Here is a 22,317-nt window from a genome sequence, read left to right on the forward strand (position 1 = left end):
CTTTATTCACTTTGGAGCTCCTGTTCATTATCTACACTTAATTGTAGCAGTGAAGTAAGTACAGTCCAGCCATTAGTAGTAACTCGGTTGTGTTAAAACATTCTTTATGAAGATGAAGTAAACATTTTTGTCATCTCAGATCTGTTAGAATATATAGAGGAAAATTCAGTATTTATGAGTATGTATAGCATTTAAACTTCATCTCAAAGAAATAAGCAGCATCGGTGATCACTGATGGCTCAGCTAGTAATGAGTCAGATTCCTGTTTCTTGATTCCTTGCAGGGGCTTCTTTCCTCACTGCCTACTCTCATGGCTGCTCTTCTGATTCATTTGTCATTGTTGTAAAGCATGACATGTTTCAGTATTAAGCAGTAGAGTAGTAAAAGAGGGAGAATGCCTACTATATAAGAGTAATCAAGACCACTCTATAACCTCACGGTACCATTAAAGATCCAAAGGTCACGTCATAGTTAAGGAGCATGGCATTCATTTAAATGCATACATGCATTCACAATTACAATCCCATGTTGGGCAGAGAGGAATTACCCTCACAGACTGCACTGCATGGAGATCAGCTGTGCACCACAGAAATGTAAGCTACCTAACACAACCAATCCTTGCCCTAAAATTTGAGGAGTATGAGTTTGTTAAGATGTCTTTGCAAACCATTACATAATTATAGGATACTGATATTCTACTTTCCTCATACTGCATAGCTGCATAGAGGTCTTGTTGCTGTGAAAGACTAAAACTTGTGCATTTGAACAGCTCACTTTTTCAGAATATTTTCACTTTAATTTTTTATGCATTTATTAACTCTAGTGTAGACAGTTGTGGTAAGTAATCATAGGTTACTAATTCTTGGCCAACTAGAAATGATAAAGCTTTGTGTTTGGTTAACATAGGATGAGAGAAAAAGTAAAGAAGCATAACTCAGAAAAGTAAATTTAAATGAATAATGTGTGATTCTCCAGTCATCATTTCATTGTGAAAGGGGGTCTAATTCATGTCTGTTTAAAGAATGGTTCTTTAAAGTTGATATAAAGATGCTTTTAAATCATTTGGTGCAGTAATGTTTAGTTAGTAGAATTATTTGTACTTTAGAGTGTATAGTGTTTTGATGAGAAAATGAGTGAAGATGAGAAATATAAAATCACAGCCGCCAATGAATCAGCTTATCATGAAACTGCGCAAAAAACAAAATATACAAAGTGGTTGCTTGTCTCTTCATGGCCTGCATTTATAATTGCTGTGAATATTAGAAAACTTCTTGGCAGTCAAGTTTTCTGATACTCCTTGCAGTTTTTTAGGGACTTATAATGCAAATGTAGGTCTGCATATCATTTGGATCATCTTTAGTGATGCTTTCACTTCACTCCCTGCACACACTGTTCTTTGTCAACCTCTGTAGAGAGAGAGAGAGAGAGAGAGAGAGAGAGAGAGAGAGAGAGAGAGAGAGAGAGAGAGAGAGAGAGAGAGAGAGAGAGAAGGTGGGTGTGGGTGCAGCAGTAGAAGGTAAGAAAGGAGAGGAACACATTGATGTTGACACATTTCCACACTGAGTCTTGGAGCACTGACATGTTCCTTCCTCTGCCACTGCCTGTCATATGACTTCCAATCAGACAATAGGGAAAGATAATTTCAGGTTACAGAATAAAGATAATTTTATAATGAAAATTTATGTAAATGCAAACTGAATATATGGATGAAAGCACAATATCAATTGCTATGCTTTCATGTTCATTGGGATTTTAATTTATATATATTTCTACAAAGTAAATAGGAAGTATATCTAAAATTTCTTGCTCACTTGATATAATTCTAAACCTCAGATCAAGTTCATAATTTTGTGTGCCATAATGTTTGACCAGGAAATAGCTTTTTTTGGGAAATAAATATTCAAAATTATGATGTTTATCAGTTTTCCTGTAAATTTAGATTAAATGTTACTTCTTATTGTATGTATAAGATTATATTTTAGAGAAAACTTTATAAATTTTTCCAGGATTTTATCAGTGTTATGCAAGCATGCATGTATGGGTACACATTACATACACAAGTGATACAGCATTTTAGCTTTTGGATACTATGCTTTGCTGTTGACATTATTTCATGTGATAAAAGTGTACCAATTTTTCATAAGACAACAGCTAATTTGGTGCTCAACTTGACTTAAAACACTTTGCTTTTAAAGTTAGATAATCAAAGAACAAAATTTCCCTTCACTTGGAGATGGCACATGTACCAGTTTGGTGAAGCTTTGAGGAGTAGGCATGTGTGAGGGAAGCCTTGCCCTCCCTGGACAGCCGTCATTACGGGCTGTGGTCCTTTTATCCCCGCAGGACTGTAGTATTGGGAGAAACCCTCAGGATGCTCTGGTGACTGTCCCATCCCACTACTGAGTCAGCGCGTCACCACCACCAGGCACTGGCCGGTCTCCTCATGGCACCACGTGAGAACTGTTCAAACCACAGCCACACTGGCACTCTGGCACTGCTGGGATAGTGGCCAGGCATATGTGTAATGCTTTTCTCTTGTGACTAGTTTTGGTTTTATCACAGTGACTGGTATGTTAGTGAGTAGGTGTGCTCAGTAGAGATTAGGAAACATTTAGACTGCTTACAGTACTCACTACTGTGTAGCTAAAGAAAGACAACACTTTCACCACTTATAGCATCTCAAAGGATGACAAAAATTGAATGGTCATTGTGTGCTGAATTGTACTTTTAAATCTTACCAAATCTTACCATCAATTTCTTTGCAGTGTCACTTTCAAGTCATGTGGTATTCTAGTTACAGGATGTGTATGGCAACTTCTCTTGATTAAGATACACTTAATTTGCAATCCAGACAACATCATGTAGCAGTAGTAGCAGTACTAGTGTTTCTTGTCACTGTGTTATCAGTTATGAATTTGGAACTTTTTTAGAAAACTCATGAGAAAATGCAAACTGAGAGTTCAGTAAGTTAGTTTGAAAGTGGAATGAAAGTAGTATTATGTTTTTAATAATTTACAATGTTAGAAAGATTTACTTAGTTACATATTTAGCAGATTTCCTTCAACTGTCAAGCTTTTATTGAGAAGTAAGAATGGAAATTAATCAAACTTGGACACAAATCTAAGTCAGACCTGAATCCTGAATCTGGGGCTGGATCTTCAAGATGTCTCGTGATGAGTGTTGAGGCAAGGTACGTGGCCAGACCTTGGGGTGCTGGTGACTTTGTTGACGGGAAAGAAGGGTTAAAAAGTTTCTCCAACAACCTGACAACTGCATCACAAGCTGTCACTGGGCTTTGGGAGTGGTGTGGCACAAGTCATGAGGCAACATGAGCAGGAGCCGTCAGATCATTAGGGAAATTTTCGTGTGATGATATTTTGAAAGTGTAGCTCTAGATCTTCATTCAGGGTGAAGAGAAAGGACTAAGTGATACTGAATGTGTGTGTGTGTGTGTGTGTGTGTGTGTGTGTGTAGTTTGCAGTACTGCACTTAGTTTGATGCTAAGAGAATATACTCACAACATTATGGCAATAACAAGTGGCAGCAACAGTTTAGAATGAGACTTGGTGTATCTTTGGTGGATGACTGGTGTACTGCTGGCCACACAGGCAGGTGTAGTGTGCATTTGTCATTGACATCATGTATCTAAGACCTGCTGTGTGCACTTGAGTATTATTATTATTAATATTATTATTATTATTATTATTATTATTATTATTATTATTATTATTATTATTATTATTATGGTGATGATGGGGACAAGGCCTGGCTGTGCGCTCTCCAGCCAGGTTGAAAGAATACTGCCACCACATTCCCTTTGCATTGTGAAAAGTAACTGAAAGGAATGCAATGAAGGGACTGGGAATCATCCTGTCCTCTGTGTTTTTATTCCACCATTCAGAAGAAACATGATACCTTGCCTAGGTTAACCCCCTTGAAGGGGACTCTCAGCCTGGTAGATAGATTACTATTGTTATCATCATCATTATTATTATTATTATTATTATTATTATTATTATTATTATTATTATTATTATTATGATTGTGATTATGATGATGATGATGATAATGGAGATTTTATATAAGACTGTCAGTTTTTAATATTGTGATGCGCAAGCTTGTGTCAATTTGTTCTTATCACCATAAACAAACATTAGTATTGTCATGAGTGAGGTGCTGGGCTGGTGTGTGTTGGCCCTCCTGGTGACGGGTGTGGGGATCAAGAGCACACGTGTGAATCAATGGCAAAACAGAAATTGAACTTTGTTCATTTTTCTAGACTATCATAGGTATATATAAGAGATTAAAGTGCACAAAAATCATCTGATCCAGCAGTCCCTGCGTCGCCTTGCATCACACACGCTGGGACACAGGCAGTGCTCACCCTTGTGGTGGAGAAACTCCTTGGAAGGTAACTCAAGAGTTTATTTATATTGAATATTGATGCACAGTGAAAGAGGCTAACATTAATACTTGCACAACACTGCTTTGCTTGCTGTGATCAGATCAAATCTTTGTGTTGCACAACAAGTGTGTGAACAAAAAGGCACTTCCATTGCTTTTGAGCACTTAAAATGCTTATGGGTAGGGTTGTAGTTGTTGATACAGTATATATACTATTTATAGTTTTATCTCGAGAAATCTGGGAACTTTTTTAGTATTTGTGTCAGTACAACAATTGTTAATCCAGTGAGAGAAGAAAAGCAGCGATCTCATTTCTTTGTGATGATTTGGTTGTAAGCCTCCAAATTAGCTTTCGTCTTAACATGAGTAGTAGAGGTTGGTGCATTATTTACAGAGAACATTGTGGAAGTGAACAGCCCTGAGGGCCTCATGTGTGCAGGCAGTGCTCCTGACAACCTTTGTGTTGTAATGGACAATGATGTATGCTCAACACTAAATCTATTTATTCGTTTGCCAATAATACAACAGTGTTGATAAGCAATAGTTTGGTATGATATCACAGGATTGTGCAGCTTTGTAACTGGTTAATTTCAGTTCATAAATATATTTCCTTTCCTTGATCTCCTTGGTTGACTTCAAAAGAGAACTTGCTTGCTGATGCCTCAGCATTGTTACTGATGTCACTGCTTGGAGTTGCTTTATCAGATTTTTTTGAGAAATCTATAATTGGTAGATTCAAGTATTCATGTACTATGTCTGTAAAAAATGTTTGATTTACTGACAAACTTACAGTGATTAAGAGCAATGTTGTTTGGGTTTAGTATTTATTAAAGTTTGAAATATAATTTATTGAAATGCAACTATACAACAATGCAATACACAATTATGATAGAGGTTATACTTTGGATGTGAAAAATGTACCTGAGAAACTTGCAAATAATGTCAGGTATTACATACATATTTATCCCTAAATTACATGTCTTAGGTAAACTTGAGCACTGTAATGAAATAGAAAAGTTAAATAACCCTAATACTTATCTTTGTAGAAGTGTTATGTGAAAGTTTTTAATGAATTAATGACATGATGATGTGATTGCACCAGTTTGTGGTGCAGTGAACAGTTTGTGGTGCAGTGATTCTTCCGCTCACACAACACCTGAGTGGTGGCATCAGTGAGGTCAGCAGGAGTCTGAGGCATGAAGCTCAGAACCCTGGTGGGAGGTACAAAAGGTTGCAAGTTTGTGAGCTGCTGCCAGGAGTCTAAGCCTGACCCATGTGAATGGAGAAATTTGCTTCCAAAATCAAAATAAGTTAGAACAGGCAAGTGGGAAGGCATGCAGAACACATGAAGGACACTGGGGAATAGTTACTTGGTATCATTGTAGGGAGGCTGACCATGATGTTCGCTGTAAGGGCTGCAGTGGTACATGCACTATACAGTGTTATTAGTGGGCTGATGGGGGGGTGTATTATTGTATGGTATAAATGGAGAAAAGAAAATAGTAGCAGTCATATAAGAGGCAGCATCAGAGGGACATTCATTGAGCAACACAATTAACTGACAGGCAGTGGCAGCAGTGGCATCACGGCCACCACAACAAGTGGTGTGGTGATTGGTGAGGCATGCCAGGCTGATGGTGTCAAATGAAGACCACCTTGTTTGGTCCGTTGTTGCTCTCTAAAACATGTGTTCACAAGTGTATTTTTGATGTATGGTGTATTCCTTGTTGCTTGTGTGAAATAGTTGACAATATAAACATTTTTTGGCTTCTATAGATATATATTTTGTTATCATGTATAAAGCATAACTGAACATGGGATGGAGTCACTTCTTATTGCCATGTAAAGAATAGTGCCAAGCCATGTACTGGGTTGTTGCTGCCTGGTGAACTCTGCAGCAGCTCCAGGTGACGCTGCTCATGCAACACTGCGGCCACTGTAGTGTTGCTGATGGAAACTGCCACATGAAGACCCCTCCAATGCTGCCTCTGTAAAGTATTAGAACATCAGTCTGCCTTCTGACCGTCACAGAGGAGAAGGGATTAATTTCATAATGGAATTACAAGTTACTACATACACTATATTTAATTGTGTATGTGAGTGGAGTGTGATACGTCAAAGGGTCTGAATCACTTTCTAATAATGCATCTCGTGTATTCTCTTGGATTTCAAACACTGCATAAATATTTAGAAGTAATGTTCCTTAGTATTTAAGATTTAATACTTTGTTATTAAGTGATGACTTAAACTTCAGAGTTTGAAGAAACCGATTTTTGAAGTAAGAAATATTTTAACTATGAAAGCAAGGTGAAAATCAAATTATTTTTCTATAATTCTTCAAAGTGTTGCTGGGATGACATTTCCCTGTAGGAGAGGAAATGTGAGTGGCTGATGAAGAATAAGACTGTAGCAAATACAAAACTGTGACAGTCAAGAAAGGCAACCATGTACAAGTGTGTGTGTGTGTGTGTGTGTGTGTGTGTGTGTGTGTGAGAGGTGGTACAGTAAGGTTTGAAGTAGCATTATTCTTCCTGTACTTGATGTTTAGCTCTGTTGGAATGTCCTGATGATGGATACAAAGCAATAGTGTACGATGCTTTTTATTGCAATTACTGTGCTGGTTTTTATAATTTATTTTGTTGACGCAATTTCCATAAAACTTTGCATTATTCAGGTTTATTCTTACTATCCTTTTAGTTCTCCATATTTATGGGAAGCCGTTATAGTTTCCAGAAAATGCATAGAAAGGAACTGCAGGATGACTGCAAGCCACGTGTGTAATTCCAACTGACAACTGATAGCAGTACTAAGGTCTAGATTTGTTTTTAATTGCGTTTTTAATTGCGTTCTGAGAGGCGTTGCAGATCAGTCAGGCTCTCAAAGGTGTTTTTTTTTTTTTCTTTGATTCTGTAAAGTCCATGTTAAACTGTCACTACAATTATGAAAACACACTTGAAAGTCACAATAACTTCCACTAGAGCATACACCCAAACTCCCGTAGATGTCTAAGTAAAAGGGTCTTAATAGAGGAAAACTTTCGAAGACTTATTTTTCTTTACCAAACTCTCAACGGAATATCAACGCAGTAATTTTTCTCCACTAAATTTTCTTGAGTAGAGAGCTCTTTAAACAAACATTAATAGCAAACTAGTTCACTTCTACCCAATATGTTATAACTTTGTCCATTTTCCTTCATATAATTATTCTAGTAAACTACATTTACATTTTTTTCACATTTTTAAGAGTTTTACCCATATTTTTCTTGGGGAACTCTTCTGCATTCATCAGACCAATGTTGTGTTTTTATTTATATCGGAGAGAGAGAGAGAGAGAGAGAGAGAGAGAGAGAGAGAGAGAGAGAGAATTTCCATCACAGTTATGTAAGTTAAAAAAAGAAAGGTTTATCAGCAGTTTAACCTTGTCATTGTAACCGTGATGCATTAACAGCTATCACATACCATGCAGAAAAAAAAAAGTAAAAATTTTCAAATTTCGCGGGTTGACAGCTGGTGGTCAGTCATTGGACGAGGCTGAAGAACAAAAAGAACAAAACACCATGGCATTTAAGAGAACACGAGGAAAAGTAGAACAAGATGCGCCACAAATGCTATCTAAGGGTGAAAAAATTTATTATGTTATAGATCCAAGGATATAACTTCCTTGAATAGATTTAACGTGTAAACAGAGAACAGCTGACGTGTGCAGACGAGGATGGGGCGTCGAGGAAGAAAAGAGGCGTAAAGGCAGCCAGGGAAACAATAAGGAAGATCTGGAACAGGAATCAATAAGGTGAGCAGATGAATAGAACCACAGATACTCCTACGTGCACTAAAATCTTCCATTATGTGTTATGTATTATGAAATGCATTGCTCTCTCCTGAAAATAATTTTTCGGAGGCCATAGAGATGCTTGGTCGCGTTTTCATGGGTGTGTTTACTATTAATAAAGAATCCTTATCGCTAGAAGTGTGTGTGTGTGTGTGTGTGTGATTGGTTGGGTGGTCGATTCGTGGACAAAACGCTGGGCATCCATAATAAGGAGAGCCCGGCCAATCAGAATCATTTGAGTCTTGAAAACTAGTAACTTCCACTGTAAGCTGTTAAATTATCACTAGAATCACGGAAACATCTCGAAAACCCTGCTGAAATATCTCGAGAAACAAAAAGAAATAGGAAATCCTAATAACTTCCACAAGAACCCGCTTAACTACCACTAGAATCATGAAAACATTGAAAACCAAACCCCAAAATAACTTCCTTTAAAACCTATCAAACTATCCTGAATCACGAAAGCATCTTGAAAACTTTAATAACATCCAAAAGTAGCCAAGTGCAGACGCTGGAAGGGTCGAGAACGCATTCCCTTGTTTTTAGCATTTCATTCCGACAAAGTGAACCTGAGCTGCCGGTATTAACATTGCAGCACGAGGGGGAGGGGAGCTGGGTGGAAAAAAAAAAAAAAAAAAAGATTAAGCTCTGCAGAAGAATAATTGAAAGCGAGGCAGCAGGAAAGATTTTTGAGGCATGCTGCTGAGAGAGAGAGAGAGAGAGAGAGAGAGAGAGAGAGAGAGAGAGGACACCTAGTACGTATTCTCTCTTCATCTTCCCTCCCCTGTTCTCTCCGTCCTCTTCTCTCCTCGCTGCACACTAAAGGGATCTTGTTGCCACGTAAACATTGCCTCTGACAGCTGCGCCAGTCGGGGACACGCCATGACAGAAATGGGGATGATGGTTCAAAGCTTCAGGAGAGGAACAATTCTGCTTCGAGGCTTCAGTTATTTGTTCCCCTGAATGGTTCTTTGCGGTTTTAACTTAATATTTACTGTACATCACGACGAGGCTGTCTTTGCATATATAGTAGATAGATGGGTAGATAGAAGATAAATAAATAGGTAATTGGATATATAAAAGAGTAAGTTAAGCAGCTTATTTATTTAGTGAATGAGTTAGTGAGTTAATGGATAAATGAACGAGTGAGCGAATGAGATAATGAGTTTGTGAGTTAATAAGAAAGCGACTTAATTTGGTGTTTAGTTAATTTAGCTATCAATTTAATTATATTGTTAAAAGTTCATTGAATTAGTGAGCGAGTTCATTCATTGGTTACTCGTTCAATCGTTAATGTATTTGATAATTCGCTTTCCCTAAAAATTCCACGTATGATAGTAGTGTATTGTTCGGGTACTATTCTGTTTATGTATGTGTTTTTATTATGGCGTATTAATGTAGTGGAAATTTTAGCCTCGCTGTTGTGTTATTAATGACAAGTTGTGGTGAATGGGTTTTGGCAAATTAACCCTAATAGTTGTGTTAAATGCGTGTGTGTCCATTGGAGAGAGAGAGAGAGAGAGAGAGAGAGAGAGAGAGAGAGAGAGCAATATCATGTCTTCTGCAGTACACACACACACACACTTACACACACACACACACACACCTGCATAAAAAAAAAAAAATAAATAAAACAAAAGAATTTAATTTCGCAAAGGTATAAAACTGGAAACTATTTTTTATTCATCCATTCAAAATTCATTCTCTCTCTCTCTCTCTCTCTCTCTCTCTGAGAGAGAGAGAGAGAGAGAGAGAGAGAGAGAGAGAGAGAGAGAGAGAGAGAGAGAGAGAGAGAGAGAGAGAGAAATATGCATTTATCCGATGGTTCCGTGAAATGGATTAAAAGTGTATACGAGGAAGTATTTAATTAACCGGATCCTTTATGTAACCCTTTACACGTGGTTCTTTGAATAGGAGAGAGAGAGAGAGAGAGAGAGAGAGAGAGAGAGAGAGAGAGAGAGAGAGAGAGAGAGAGAGAGAGAGAGAGAGAGAGAGGACGCAGGAAAAAACAAAAATCGACAAATAGGGGAAAAAGCCTAAACAAAAGCATGGATAAACAAGATGGAAAAAAAAGAAAAGGGATCAGAGAAGAGAGATAAGGAGCAAGAGAGAGAGAGAGAGAGAGAGAGAGAGAGAGAGAGAGAGAGAGAGAGAGAGAGAGAGAGAGAGATGAACGAAAAAAAGGAAAAAAAAAGAAAAATAGAAAAGTTTAAAAAGCAAAAGGAAAACACAGCTCCTTAAACCGGATCCTGCTCCAATATTTTAGTCCTACTTAGCCACATAAACTGGGAAAATACTACGCTCTTCTAACGCTATATTTGAGAACCAGCACGAAGAGGAGGAGGAGGGAGGAGGGAGGAGGAGTGAGGAGGAGGAGGAGGTGGAGGAGGAGGAAGGGGAAAAGGGAGAAAAAAGGGAGAGGAGAGGAGCAGCAGGAGGGAAAAAGGTTATATAAGACAGGAGGAGGAGGTAGAAAGGAGGGAAGCGGAGATACGAGGAGGAGGAAGAGGAGGAGGGAAAGGGAAGAAAGCGAAGGAAGAGACATTTGGTAGTGAGCAGGAGGAAAAAAAAAAGTTATATAAGGCAGAAGGAGGTGGAAGGAAGGGCGGGAAGTGAAGATAAGCGGAGGAGGAGGAGGAGGAGGAGGAGGAGGAGGAGGAGGTTTAGGGTGGCTTATAGAAAGATGGGAGGGAAGGCTATGGAGGAGGAAGATGGAGGTGAGAGTTGGAGGGAGAGGGAGGGAGGTAGAGGGAGGGAGAGGGAGGGAGGGAGAGAAGGGGGAGACAGAGGAGTGAGAAGAGAGAAAGTACTACAACTGATAACGAGGGAGAAGGAAGAGGAGGAGAAAGAAAGGAAGAAAATCCAGAGAGAAGAAGGGGGGAAGAAGAAAAGGATAAGAAAAGAAGGAAAATATAAAGAAATGAACGAAGGAGGAAGGAAGGAAGGAAGGAAGGAAGGAAGGGAGCGAGTAGAAGGAAGATAAATATGAAAGATAAGAGGAAAGAAAAGCGTTGAGGAGAAGCAGGAGATAAAAAGACAAGTGTGAGGGAGAAGGGAAAGAGGAGGAAAAAAAGGAGGCGATAAGTCAGTAGGAGGAAGAGGGAGAGAAGGAGAAAGGAGGAGAGGAGGAAGGAGAATCAATTTATAAATATCTGTAGGCCTTTCTTTACATATGAAATCCGTATTGGCCACAAAATTATGCAACCCACGAACCAACCCACACACACACACACACACACACACACACACACACACACACAGAGAGAGAGAGAGAGAGAGAGAGAGAGAGAGAGAGAGAGAGAGAGAGAGAGAGAGAGAGAGAGAGAGAGAGAGAGAGAGCTCGCAGTGATAAGGTCAAATAAGGAGACAAAAAAAAAAGAAAAATATAAAAGTAGGAGCGAGAAAAGGAGAGATAACGAATAAGAAGTGGAGGGAGATAAAATAAAGAAGGAAGAGAGAAAAAAAAAGGGAAGAGCAGTGATAGGTGTTTTTATGTTTCCTCCTCCTCCTCCTCCTCCTCCTCCTCCTCTTCCATGCTTATTTATGTATATGTTATTGTTTTCCTATTCTTCAGGGGAGGAGGAGGAGGAAGTGAAAAGAAGAAGAAGAAGAAGAGTAGGAGGAGGAGGAAAAAAAAAAAAAAACGTGGAGATAAAGCAGCCTTACACACACACACACACACACACACACACACACACACACACACACACACACACACACACACACACACACACACACACAATTTTCGTAATTAAAACAAATAAAAAAAAGTTCACAGTGAAGGTAATAATGAAAATTTTGTGTAAATATAACAATAGAAATAACAGGCGGATTAGAAAAACAGATGAAGAAAAACGAGAGAGAGAGAGAGAGAGAGAGAGAGAGAGAGAGAGAGAGAGAGAGAGAGAGAGAGAGAGAGAGAGAGAGAGAGAGGCTTTTTATTCTTATTTGCATCTAGCATGTAACTCTGCCCTGCACATCTCTCTCTCTCTCTCTCTCTCTCTCTCTCTCTCTCTCTCTCTCTCTCTCTCTCTCTCTCTCTCTCTCTCTCTCTCTTTCATCTCATACATTTCAGTACCCATTTCCTCCTCCTTCTCCTCCTCCATCATTTCTTTTCATCCTATATAGAGAGAAGGAAATGATGGGAAGGTGGCCATAGAGAGAGAGAGAGAGAGAGAGAGAGAGAGAGAGAGAGAGAGAGAGAGAGAGAGAGAGAGAGAGAGAGAGAGAGAGTCATGTATTACTATCATTCAAAAAAGAAATGTTCCTTGAAAATTGAAAGCTTGTACTCTCTCTCTCTCTCTCTCTCTCTCTCTCTCTCTCTCTCTCTCATTTACGCCATTCATCTCCCCTGAACCCTGGCTCGGCGCGGTTCACAAGGTTCCAAGGCATCGAGTGGAGCATCTCACCACGGTAACTTGTGAGTCGGAGCTTCGAAACTTAGTACCGATTGTGTAACTCTCGATCCGAAGCTTGGGTGGTTCGAATATCTTGCTCGAAACTTGGCTGTTCTGTGTGTGAGTGAGTCTTAATATCGCTACTCCGGCTTCTCTCTCTCTCTCTCTCTCTCTCTCGTTACTTTTACCTCTCGTCTCGTCTCGTGTCTTTCTCTCTCTCTCTCTCTCTCTCTCTCTCTCTCTCTGGTTATTTGAGTGTAGTGTTGGAGAAATGATAGGAGAGAGAGAGAGAGAGAGAGAGAGAGAGAGAGAGAGAGAGAGAGAGAGAGAGACTGCATTAATAATTCTCCTTCATTATTATGCATAAATATATACATACCTTCCTTTCTTACATACATACATACATACATACATACATACAGACAGACAGACAGACAGACAGGCAGACGTGCAGTGTAGTTAAAAAAATAGTCTTTTCTCTTTTCGATTCTCAGTAAGTTCGCGTTAAAAGAGAGAGAGAGAGAGAGAGAGAGAGAGAGAGAGAGAGAGAGAGAGAGAGAGAGAGAGAGAGAGAGAGAGAGAGAGAAACAGACTGTCATGGTAGTGGAAAAAGAGGAATTTCACACGCTATATTCTCTCTCTCTCTCTCTCTCTCTCTCTCTCTCTCTCTCTCTCTCTCTCTCTCTCTCTCTCTCTCTCTAGGCCATACGAGAGGCTTATGGAAACCTCTCGGAATTCCTGTTTTCCAGACCCTAGACTTATTTCCATATTGTCTGGAAAACATGTGTATTGGTGTATTCCATGAGAGAGAGAGAGAGAGAGAGAGAGAGAGAGAGAGAGAGAGAGAGAGAGAGAGAGAGAGAGAGAGAGAGAGAGAGAGAGAGAGAGAGGTAAGCAATCTCCTTATTATTTAGAAAACGATCCTCTCAGCAAATTTAACATCACAGGTCAACTCAGGTAAATATGAGCAGGTAACATGCAGGTATTGTACACAAGTCACGTCTCATTAAGATTTGGTGGAGAGAATAATGAGTAGGGTGTCTCTCTCTCTCTCTCTCTCTCTCTCTCTCTCTCTCTCTCTCTCTCTCTCTCTCTCTCTCTCTCTCTCTCTCTCTCTCTCTCTCTCTCTCTCTCAGGTAAGGGTGATTTCAGACTTGTAATTACTTAGATCTGAAATGTATGACTTCAGGTATGCGAAGTGGAGGAAGAGGAGGAGGAGGAGGAGGAGCGGGAGCGGGAGCGGGAGGAGGAAGGAAGGAAGGAAGGAAGGAAGGAAAGGGAGAGAAATAACTGATGACGTGTGTGAGAGGATATGAAGGGGAGAGAAAGATATGAGAGAGAGAGAGAGAGAGAGAGAGAGAGAGAGAGAGAGAGAGAGAGAGAGAGAGAGAGAGAGAGAGAGAGAGAGAGAGAGAGAGAGGAAGGGAGAGGGCAAACATAATTTCCATAGATCTTGTTTATAGAGGAGAAAACTACATTACATAAATTACTTTTTTTTTCTCTTTCATTCATTCTTCATCACATTTATCTTTTTTATATTCGTTCTTTATCACGTTTATATCTTTCTCTTTTTTTTATATCGAGTCTTTATCATATTTTGTTTTTCTTATGTAATTTTCTTCTTCATCGCTGTTATTTTATTTATATATTTATCTGCCATCATGTTTTTGCCTTTTTTATGTTTATTTATGCTTAATCTTTTTTTTATTAATTTCATTGCATTTCTATTTTTTATTTATTTCTCGCCTTCATTTTTGTTATTTTTTTCTTTCTTAATGACTCTCTATGTACCTATCTGCTTCATTGTCTATTTATCTATTTGTTTTTTTTTTCTTGTTTTCGTTCGTTCTTTTCGTTTGTTTATTATTTTCTTTCTTTCATCAATTTATCAGCAATTTTTCTTCCGGTCCTCCTTTCATTTATCAACATTTCCTTCTTCCTCCCTTTTATTGTATCAGTTTCCCTTATTTTATTCATCAACACCTCAAAGTAAATCTTCATCACTCATTAATAATTCACCAACATCTCTTTCTCATCACTTGGTCTGTCACCATTCACGTCATCCCTTCCTCACCACATTTCACTCATTCATTTTTAATTTAAACCAATATCACTTTTTTTTTTGAAATTAAATCTAGAGTGAGGATGATCAGAAATCATTACTTTGTTTTTTTTGTTTGTTTTTATTATTATTGTATCAGTATTTCTTCTTTCAGTTCATCAATTTATCAACATTCTCTTCTTCCTTCCTTTCATCAGTTCATTAACATTTCTTTCTTTCTAATTTCAAAATCCCTAAATAATTCTTACCAACATCTATTTTTCATCACATTTCCTCTTTTCTCAATCACGTCATCTCTTCCTCATCACATTACACTCGTCAATTTCTCAACAACTCAAGCCAATATCACGTTTTTTAATTAGTTTACGAAAGGTGACGCTCTCAACTTATTACTTATTATTAATTTATTCATTAGCATTTTTCCCCCTATCAATGCGAGCCACTAAATTATGCCGCAATGGAAACTGCTACTTTTTTTTGTTATTTATCTGTCTTTTTCCCTCCCACTGAGTGATGAATAATGTTGATCAATAGTCATTCATGCATAAGAGGGATAATTATTGTGGTGGTGGTGGTGGTAGTGGCGGTAGTGGTAGTGGTGGTGGTGGAGGCTGAATAAGTTAGTGAAGGTCGTTTTTATTAGGGATAATTGTTCTCACCTTGCTGCTGCTGCTGTTGTTGTGGTGGTAGTAGTAGTAGTAGTAGTAGTAGTAGTTAATGCTGATAATTGCTTAATTTTTCTTAGTAATATTATTGCTGTCGTCACTACTACTACTACTACTATTACTACTACTACTACTACTACTACTACTACTACTACTACTACTACTACTACTACTACTACTATTATTACTACTTTGCTTTTTTTTGCTTTCTGTATTTTTTTTTCTTTTTCTATACTGCTTGTCCTCCTCCTCCTCCTCCTCCTCCTCCTCCTCCTCCTCCTCCTCCTCCTCCTCCTACTACTACTACTACTACTACTACTACTACTACTACTACTACTACTACAACTATTTATACTACCACCTCCACCACCACCACCACCCTTACCAGACTGATGACTTTACCCGTGCGGAGGGCGCGGGGTGTATTGACCTGTCCATAACTCGCAGGTTAATTCACTCACCTGATCTGGTCTTCCATTCTCTCCTCGGCCTTTCCAACACCCCATTCGGCCCATCACGCGAGCCCGTCACGAAACGACTCAGTTCATCGTTTTCTCCTTTATTAACACTGTTTTTAGGGGAGACTAACAGTTTTTATCGTTTTCTTTTCAACTTTTTTTTTTTTTGTGGGGAGAAGAGAGGGAGGTATGAACTTTAATGGTACTTTCGTTCATTATTTTTTTTATTTTGTTCTTTGTGAGGTGGTTATGATTTTTTTGTTTGTTCTTGTTTATTTTGTTTATTCAATTATTTTTCTTCAAGTGTTTGGGTTTTCTTTTGCTTTTCTTTTGCTTCTCTTTTTATTTTATTTTTTGTTTCTTGTTGTATTGTATTCTATTTATTTGTGTTATTCAGCGACTTATTCATTTTATTCTGGTTTGCTTTATTTTTGTTCTATTTTACTTTATTTATTCTATTTCCTTGTATTTATTTATTTTTTTTTTGTTATTCATTTACTTACTAATTTTATCCATGTACTTATTGATTGAAAAGAGTGAGTCTGCTGGAGGAATATTTTTATAAACTTCATATGTGTGTCTGGTGGTTGTAGCGTTGACAGAGGGCTGTGATGTGTTTCTCTGTGTGTTGTAACGTTGACAGAGGTCTGTGATGTTTCTCTGTGTGTTGTAACGTTGACAGAGGCTTGCAACGTGTGTGTGATGAATGCCAGAGAATGTCAGCTGAAAGTGTAATGAAGGCTACGTTTTTTTTCCGTTGATTTATAGATGCTTTGATTTTTCCACTGTTGCCTCGTCTTCAAATGTTTCTACTACTACTATACTACTACTACTACTACTACTACTACTACTACTACTACTACTACTACTACTACTACTACTACTGCTACTACTACTACTACTACTACTACTACTACTACTATTATTATTATTATTGATATTATTATCACCATTACCATCACCTTCATTATTAATTCATAAAAAGTTATTACCAGTTGAACATAACATTTCCCACCACACATTTACCGCACGGAGCCACTACATTTTTCATCTCTCTGTCTCTCTCTCTCTCTCTCTCTCTCTCTCTCTCTCTCTCTCTCTCTCTCTCTCTCTCTCTCTCTCTCTCTCTCTCTCATTGCGTTTAATGTATGACTAATATAATTACACGTCTTTTTATCACCATTTTGGCTTTACATGTGCGTTTCTTGCTTTGAATAATGAGATTACAGCGTCCTTTTTACACTGTGATTTTTTCCCGACCACTGGATATCACGAATTTACTGCCGGCCAGCACGCGAAGCTGTCACGGCGGCGGGAGGCGGCAGGCGGCAGGCGGGAAGCGGGGGCGGGTTGCGGGCTGACTGCTGGTTTGGGCTATTTTTTTTCTGGGTAATCATCTCCGCTTGGGCTAGTTTCTTAATTTCCTTGGATACTGAAATGTCGAGTGCCTTCTTCTCTCTACCACAATTTTCAACCGCAATTTCTGCCATCTTACATTCAGAGAGACTGCCTTCAAGACTGGATTTTTTATGTATTATTATTATTATTATTATTATTATTATTATTATTATTATTATTATTATTATTATTATCATTATTATTATTATTATCATCTAGGAAAAGTGAAACTCAAAGAGAGAGAAAAAAACAATTGTAAGGATAAAAACGTTTATTTCAGAAGTAAAATATGTTCAAATTTTTTTTATTTTTAATGGCATGTTCTGTTTTATTTATTTATTTATTTATTTTATTTTTTCAGTATTTTTCGGAGTGATTCCTCTAGGTAATTTCCACTCTGGCCGACTCCTCGCTTCCTGGATCCTGAAATATCAAATGTTTAATCTTTCAGGGGTTTTTCTTACTGTTTTTGTTTGCTTTTTATTATTATTATTTTTAATTTAATTGTTTTAAGGGAAAACTGAAGGTCTAAGAACACCAAATTTTTAAGGGTCAATACACTTGATTCTAAAGTAAGATGTGTTCGAATGACACATCTTTAATGTGATCCCTTAATGTTTTTTTTTTCTTTTCTTTTGGGGGAACCGACACTCTATTAGAAAGACCCAGTTTTAAGGATAAATAGGTTTAATCCTTAAGAAAAATTATGCCTAGTTTTAAGAGAAAAGGTCAGTTTTAAGTGAAAAGAAAGGAACTGAGAGAAGATGTCGAGTCTCAAAGCAAGATAGTTACAATTCAAGGAAAAAGTGCCATTTTCAATAAAGAAGTTATATTTCATGAGAGAAAAAGTCAAGTTTTGGGGAACCTTAATTTCAATGGAAAAATGGATCCACACTTAAGGGAAAAGTAAAATTTTGAGAAAGAGAAAAGTTAACTTTTCAGAAAAAAAAACAACAACAACGAATTTTAAGGAAAAATGTGCGATTTGAAAGGAAATGCTCAGTCTTAAGAAAATAAATAATTTTAAAGCACAGTCCAGTTTTAAAGAGAATTACCAATTTCAAGAATAATGTTTAGTACTAAAAAGTCCAATTTTAAATGAAAAAAAAAAAAATCTGATTTGAAAGGAAAAAATAAAATTTTAAAAGAAAAGGTGCAAGTTTAAGATCAAAGTAAAAAAAAACAAAAGAAAAAAAAAAGGTCAAGAATGAAGAAAAAAATAAATTAAAAGGAAACAATTAGTGTATACATAAGGGAAACTGATTTAATTAATTTTCGTGGCAATTTATATGTGAGAGAATTAAGAAGAGATAGAGAACATTAATGACCAATAACAGCACCACACAAAACATCCCACCTGTTCCACCTGTCCCTACCCTAATTACTTGCTCACCCCTTTGGCGCCACCAGGTGAATGAACGCCTGTCAAAATTACTCTTCTAATTATTCCCGGTGAGTCTGGTCATCTCATCTCATTAGGCTTACGGCTCCAGGGCTGTTAAGTCATCTCATTAACCACGTCATTAGCCAGACGGTGATTCCAGCGCGATTTTGTAGTTTGGTGATTAGGGTAGGTTAGGTTAGGTTAGGTTAGGTTAGGTTTGAGTTGGTTAGGTTAGGTTAGCGTTAGGGTTAGACTGAGTTGGTTAGGGTAGTTAGGTTAGGTTAGGGTAAGGTAGGTTAGTTTAGGACAGGTTTATATGTGCATGTTTCTGTTCTCATTTCTTCTTCTTCTTCTTCTTCTTCTTCTTCTTCTTCTTCTTCTTCTTCTTCTTCTTCTTCTTCTTTCTTTCTTTCTTTCTTTCTTTCTTTCTTTCTTTCTTTTACTTTCACGATCTGTTTCTCTCATCATTTTTATATTTTCATGTTGCTCTTGTGTACATTTTTTGTATGGGTGTCATTAATTGTTTTCTGAGAGAGAGAGAGAGAGAGAGAGAGAGAGAGAGAGAGAGAGAGAGAGAATGTAGCAAAATAAACAAGCATTACGCAACCGGACTTAAAAGCTTCGTCTCGCATTGCGTTTGGAGCTCCGATACGATATTTCGAGACCGCCTGAATGAACCCTTTAAATATCTCTCGTAGGAAGGGAAACAGAGCCTTAGAGATAAGTGGCAGAAGGACCAGACAGTTTTCCTCTTCTATTTCGGCTCAATTCAGCAGTTTTCCCTCGTGTGATAAAATTTCCGGGTTTGTAATAAAATGGAGGAGTCACCCATTCATTGTCACTTTCCCGTTTTCTCCCACGCATTACGTTTTCTGTGCCCTGGGAAGAATCCGTCGTTTTCTGTGAGGCTGAGTGCTCTTTCCTGTTTGTCGTTTTTTTTTTTCCTTTTTTCCTATTTCTCTTTCCTTCCATTTTGTAGCTTTTAATTAAGTTTTTCCTCTTTCTGTACCTCTCTTTTATTGTTATTCTCTTTTTCCTCCCTTTCTACTTTTAATAATTATTCTTTTCTTTTATCTACTTGTTTTTAGTTCTTTTCTTCATTTTTGTAGTTTTAATTGGTCTTTCTTTTCATACTTCCCTTTTATTCTTTTTATTTCTTTTTTTGTACTTCTAATTATTACTCTTTCTTTTTGTTTGCTTAGTTTCTCTTCTTATCTCTGTTCTTCCTTTTTATATTGTGAAGATGTCTTCCTCGTATCTAATTCTTCTCTTTTTACTATTATCTCTCCTTTTCTTCCTTTCGTTGTTCTTTTTTTTATCATTATCCTTTCTTTTTATGTATTTTCCTTTCTATTCCGTTCTTTTCCCATTGCATTGTTTATCTATGTTAATTTTTGCTTTAATGTTTTTTCTTACCTACTTTTCTCGTTTTTTATTCCCATTCTCTTTATCTTTCCCTTCCTCTTCTCGCTGGTACTCTAATCTACTTCCTCTCTTTTATTCCATTCTCTCTATCTTTCCTTTCCTCCTGTCTGGCCATTTCAAACTGTTTTTCATACTTTTTCGATCAACTTGTCACATTATTTTGTACGAGAGCAGAACGTGATATTTTTTTCTTATATTTTTTCTTACCCTTTCTTTTCATGTCGTTCTGAAGTTATTTTTCACATTTCGATTGGCGTGTCACATAATTTGGCGGTGAAATATTGTAGTTAAATTTTAAGGTTTTAGCTTTTTTTTTTTTATTCTTATTCTTCTTATTCTATTTATTTATTTATTTATGTTTTACGGGAAAGATCATGTTTTTCTTTGTTCATACATTTTCGTCTTTTTTTTCCTGTTAGTTTGCAAGCGAGACGCCTCTTTTATTATTAGTTTTCATATAGTTTCGATCACCTACCTATCTACACATTTCATATTGCTTGGCCCGAGAGAATACCAATACTTCTCTTTTTTTTTTCTTTTCTTTTCCTTTCTGGTCATTAGTTTTCTTTCCTATTCTTTCGTGTTCTTTTTCACTGGTGAGTGCAAACACATATAAATCAGGTGAACCAGGTGCTTAGATTGTTAATTACGTGTCCTCCTTATCATTAATCTTCGTGGATGAAAGGGTAAAGGTGTGTGTGTGTGTGTGTGTGTGTGTGTGTGTGTGTGTTTTCGTATCGACTTTTGTCTTCAGTTTGAGTTATATATATTTCTCTCTCTCTCTCTCTCTCTCTCTCTCTCTCTCTCTCTCTCTCTCTCTCTCTCTCTCTCTCTCTCTCTCTCTCTCTCTCTCTCTCTCTCTTTCCAAATATATCAGTGTGGATTTTTGAGTTTGATTAATTAGTGAGGCAGAAAAATACACGCTCTGTTCCAATTTTTTAGGTAAATGTGAACTTTTATGTGTAGCTCATCACTCGTGCTTGCTGTATTATCATTGCTGCTATTATTATTATTATTATTATTATTATTATTATTATTATTATTGGTAGTAGTAGTAGTAGTAGTAGTAGTAGTAGTAGTAGTATTTTTGTTACTACTACTACTACTACTACTACTACTTATATGTTGGCAATTACTAGACACCCGACCCAACCTAATACGCACACACACACACACACACACACACACACACACACACACACACACACACACACACACACACACACACACACACATCCTGGGAGAGTAATACATCACATTTAGTACCATTATTATCATTATTAGCGCCATTGATTCCTTCCTACCATTATCCTAACCACCACCACCAACACCACCACCGCCACCACCACCACCACCATCACCACCACCACCACCACCACCAAGAAAGTTTTCATGTATTCTCAAGGGTGATCATTCTCTCTCTCTCTCTCTCTCTCTCTCTCTCTCTCTCTCTCTCTCTCTCTCTCTCTCTCTCTCTCTCTCTCTCTCTCTCTCTCGGTGGAATGCTAACCTGTGTGTGTGTGTGTGTGTGTGTGTGTGTGTGTGTGTGTGTGTGTGTGTGTGTGTGTGTGCTAAAAACACAAAGTTTAACTGATTTACATGAATCGTTAATACCATTTCAGTTAAACACACTAATAGTTCCTCTAATCATTATCATTATAGCTTTATTATTATTATTATTATTATTATTATTATTATTATTATTATTATTATTATTGTTGTTGTTGTTGTTGTTGTTGTTGTTGTTGTTGTTGTTGTTGTTGTTGTTGTTGTTGTTGTTGTTGTTACTAAACTTCCTTACCTTTTCTGTTGTTGTTGTTTTTGTTCCTCTTTATTTTGGTCTTGTTTTTGTTCTTCTTGTTCCCTTTTTTGTTCCTCATGTTCTCGTTAGTTTTCCTCTTTTTCTTCTTGTTCTTGTTATTCGTGTTCTTGTCTTTTGATCTTGATTTTTTTCTACACCTCCTCCTCCTCCTCCTCCTCCTCCTCCTCCTCCTCCTCCTCCTCCTCCTCCTCCTCCTACTCCAATACACAAATAACCTTTATACACTTCCTCTTCAGATCTCTGCTATGATTGGTGGAACCGCCGTGTGACGTCACGATGATGAGCCAATCAGCGACAAGATACAAGGCCACATGTATATCACCGGGAAAATAGAGAAAAGAAAAGAAAAAAAGAAAAAGGTAAGAGAGAAAGTTTTCTATGTTACTGAGCAAAAATCAATTTCTCTCTCTCTCTCTCTCTCTCTCTCTCTCTCTCTCTCTCTCTCTCTCTCTCTCTCTCTCTCTCTCTCTCTCT

The 22,317-nt window shown here is 37.6% G+C and overlaps 2 protein-coding genes across 2 annotated transcripts in view; both read left to right on the plus strand.

The window, feature by feature from the left end:
- Nucleotides 1–7,077, plus strand: part of LOC135090156 (6-phosphofructo-2-kinase/fructose-2,6-bisphosphatase 1-like) — an 83,027-nt gene extending 75,950 nt beyond the window's left edge. Inside the window, exon 11 of the mRNA XM_063986565.1 lies at nt 2,344–7,077. Coding sequence (XP_063842635.1) covers nt 2,344–2,403 — 60 coding nt within the window. The 3' untranslated portion in view covers nt 2,404–7,077. The remainder of the gene's footprint in view (nt 1–2,343) is intronic.
- Nucleotides 7,078–7,214: 137 nt separating this feature from the next.
- The window catches only part of LOC135090157 (protein sidekick-like), a 105,708-nt gene continuing 90,605 nt past the window's right edge, over nt 7,215–22,317 (plus strand). The window contains exons 1-2 of the mRNA XM_063986566.1: nt 7,215–8,193; nt 22,080–22,202. The gene's annotated coding sequence lies outside the window, so the exon portion shown is untranslated. The remainder of the gene's footprint in view (nt 8,194–22,079; nt 22,203–22,317) is intronic.

This window comes from Scylla paramamosain, chromosome 34 (assembly GCF_035594125.1).
Source record: "Scylla paramamosain isolate STU-SP2022 chromosome 34, ASM3559412v1, whole genome shotgun sequence".
NCBI lineage: Eukaryota > Metazoa > Arthropoda > Malacostraca > Decapoda > Portunidae > Scylla > Scylla paramamosain.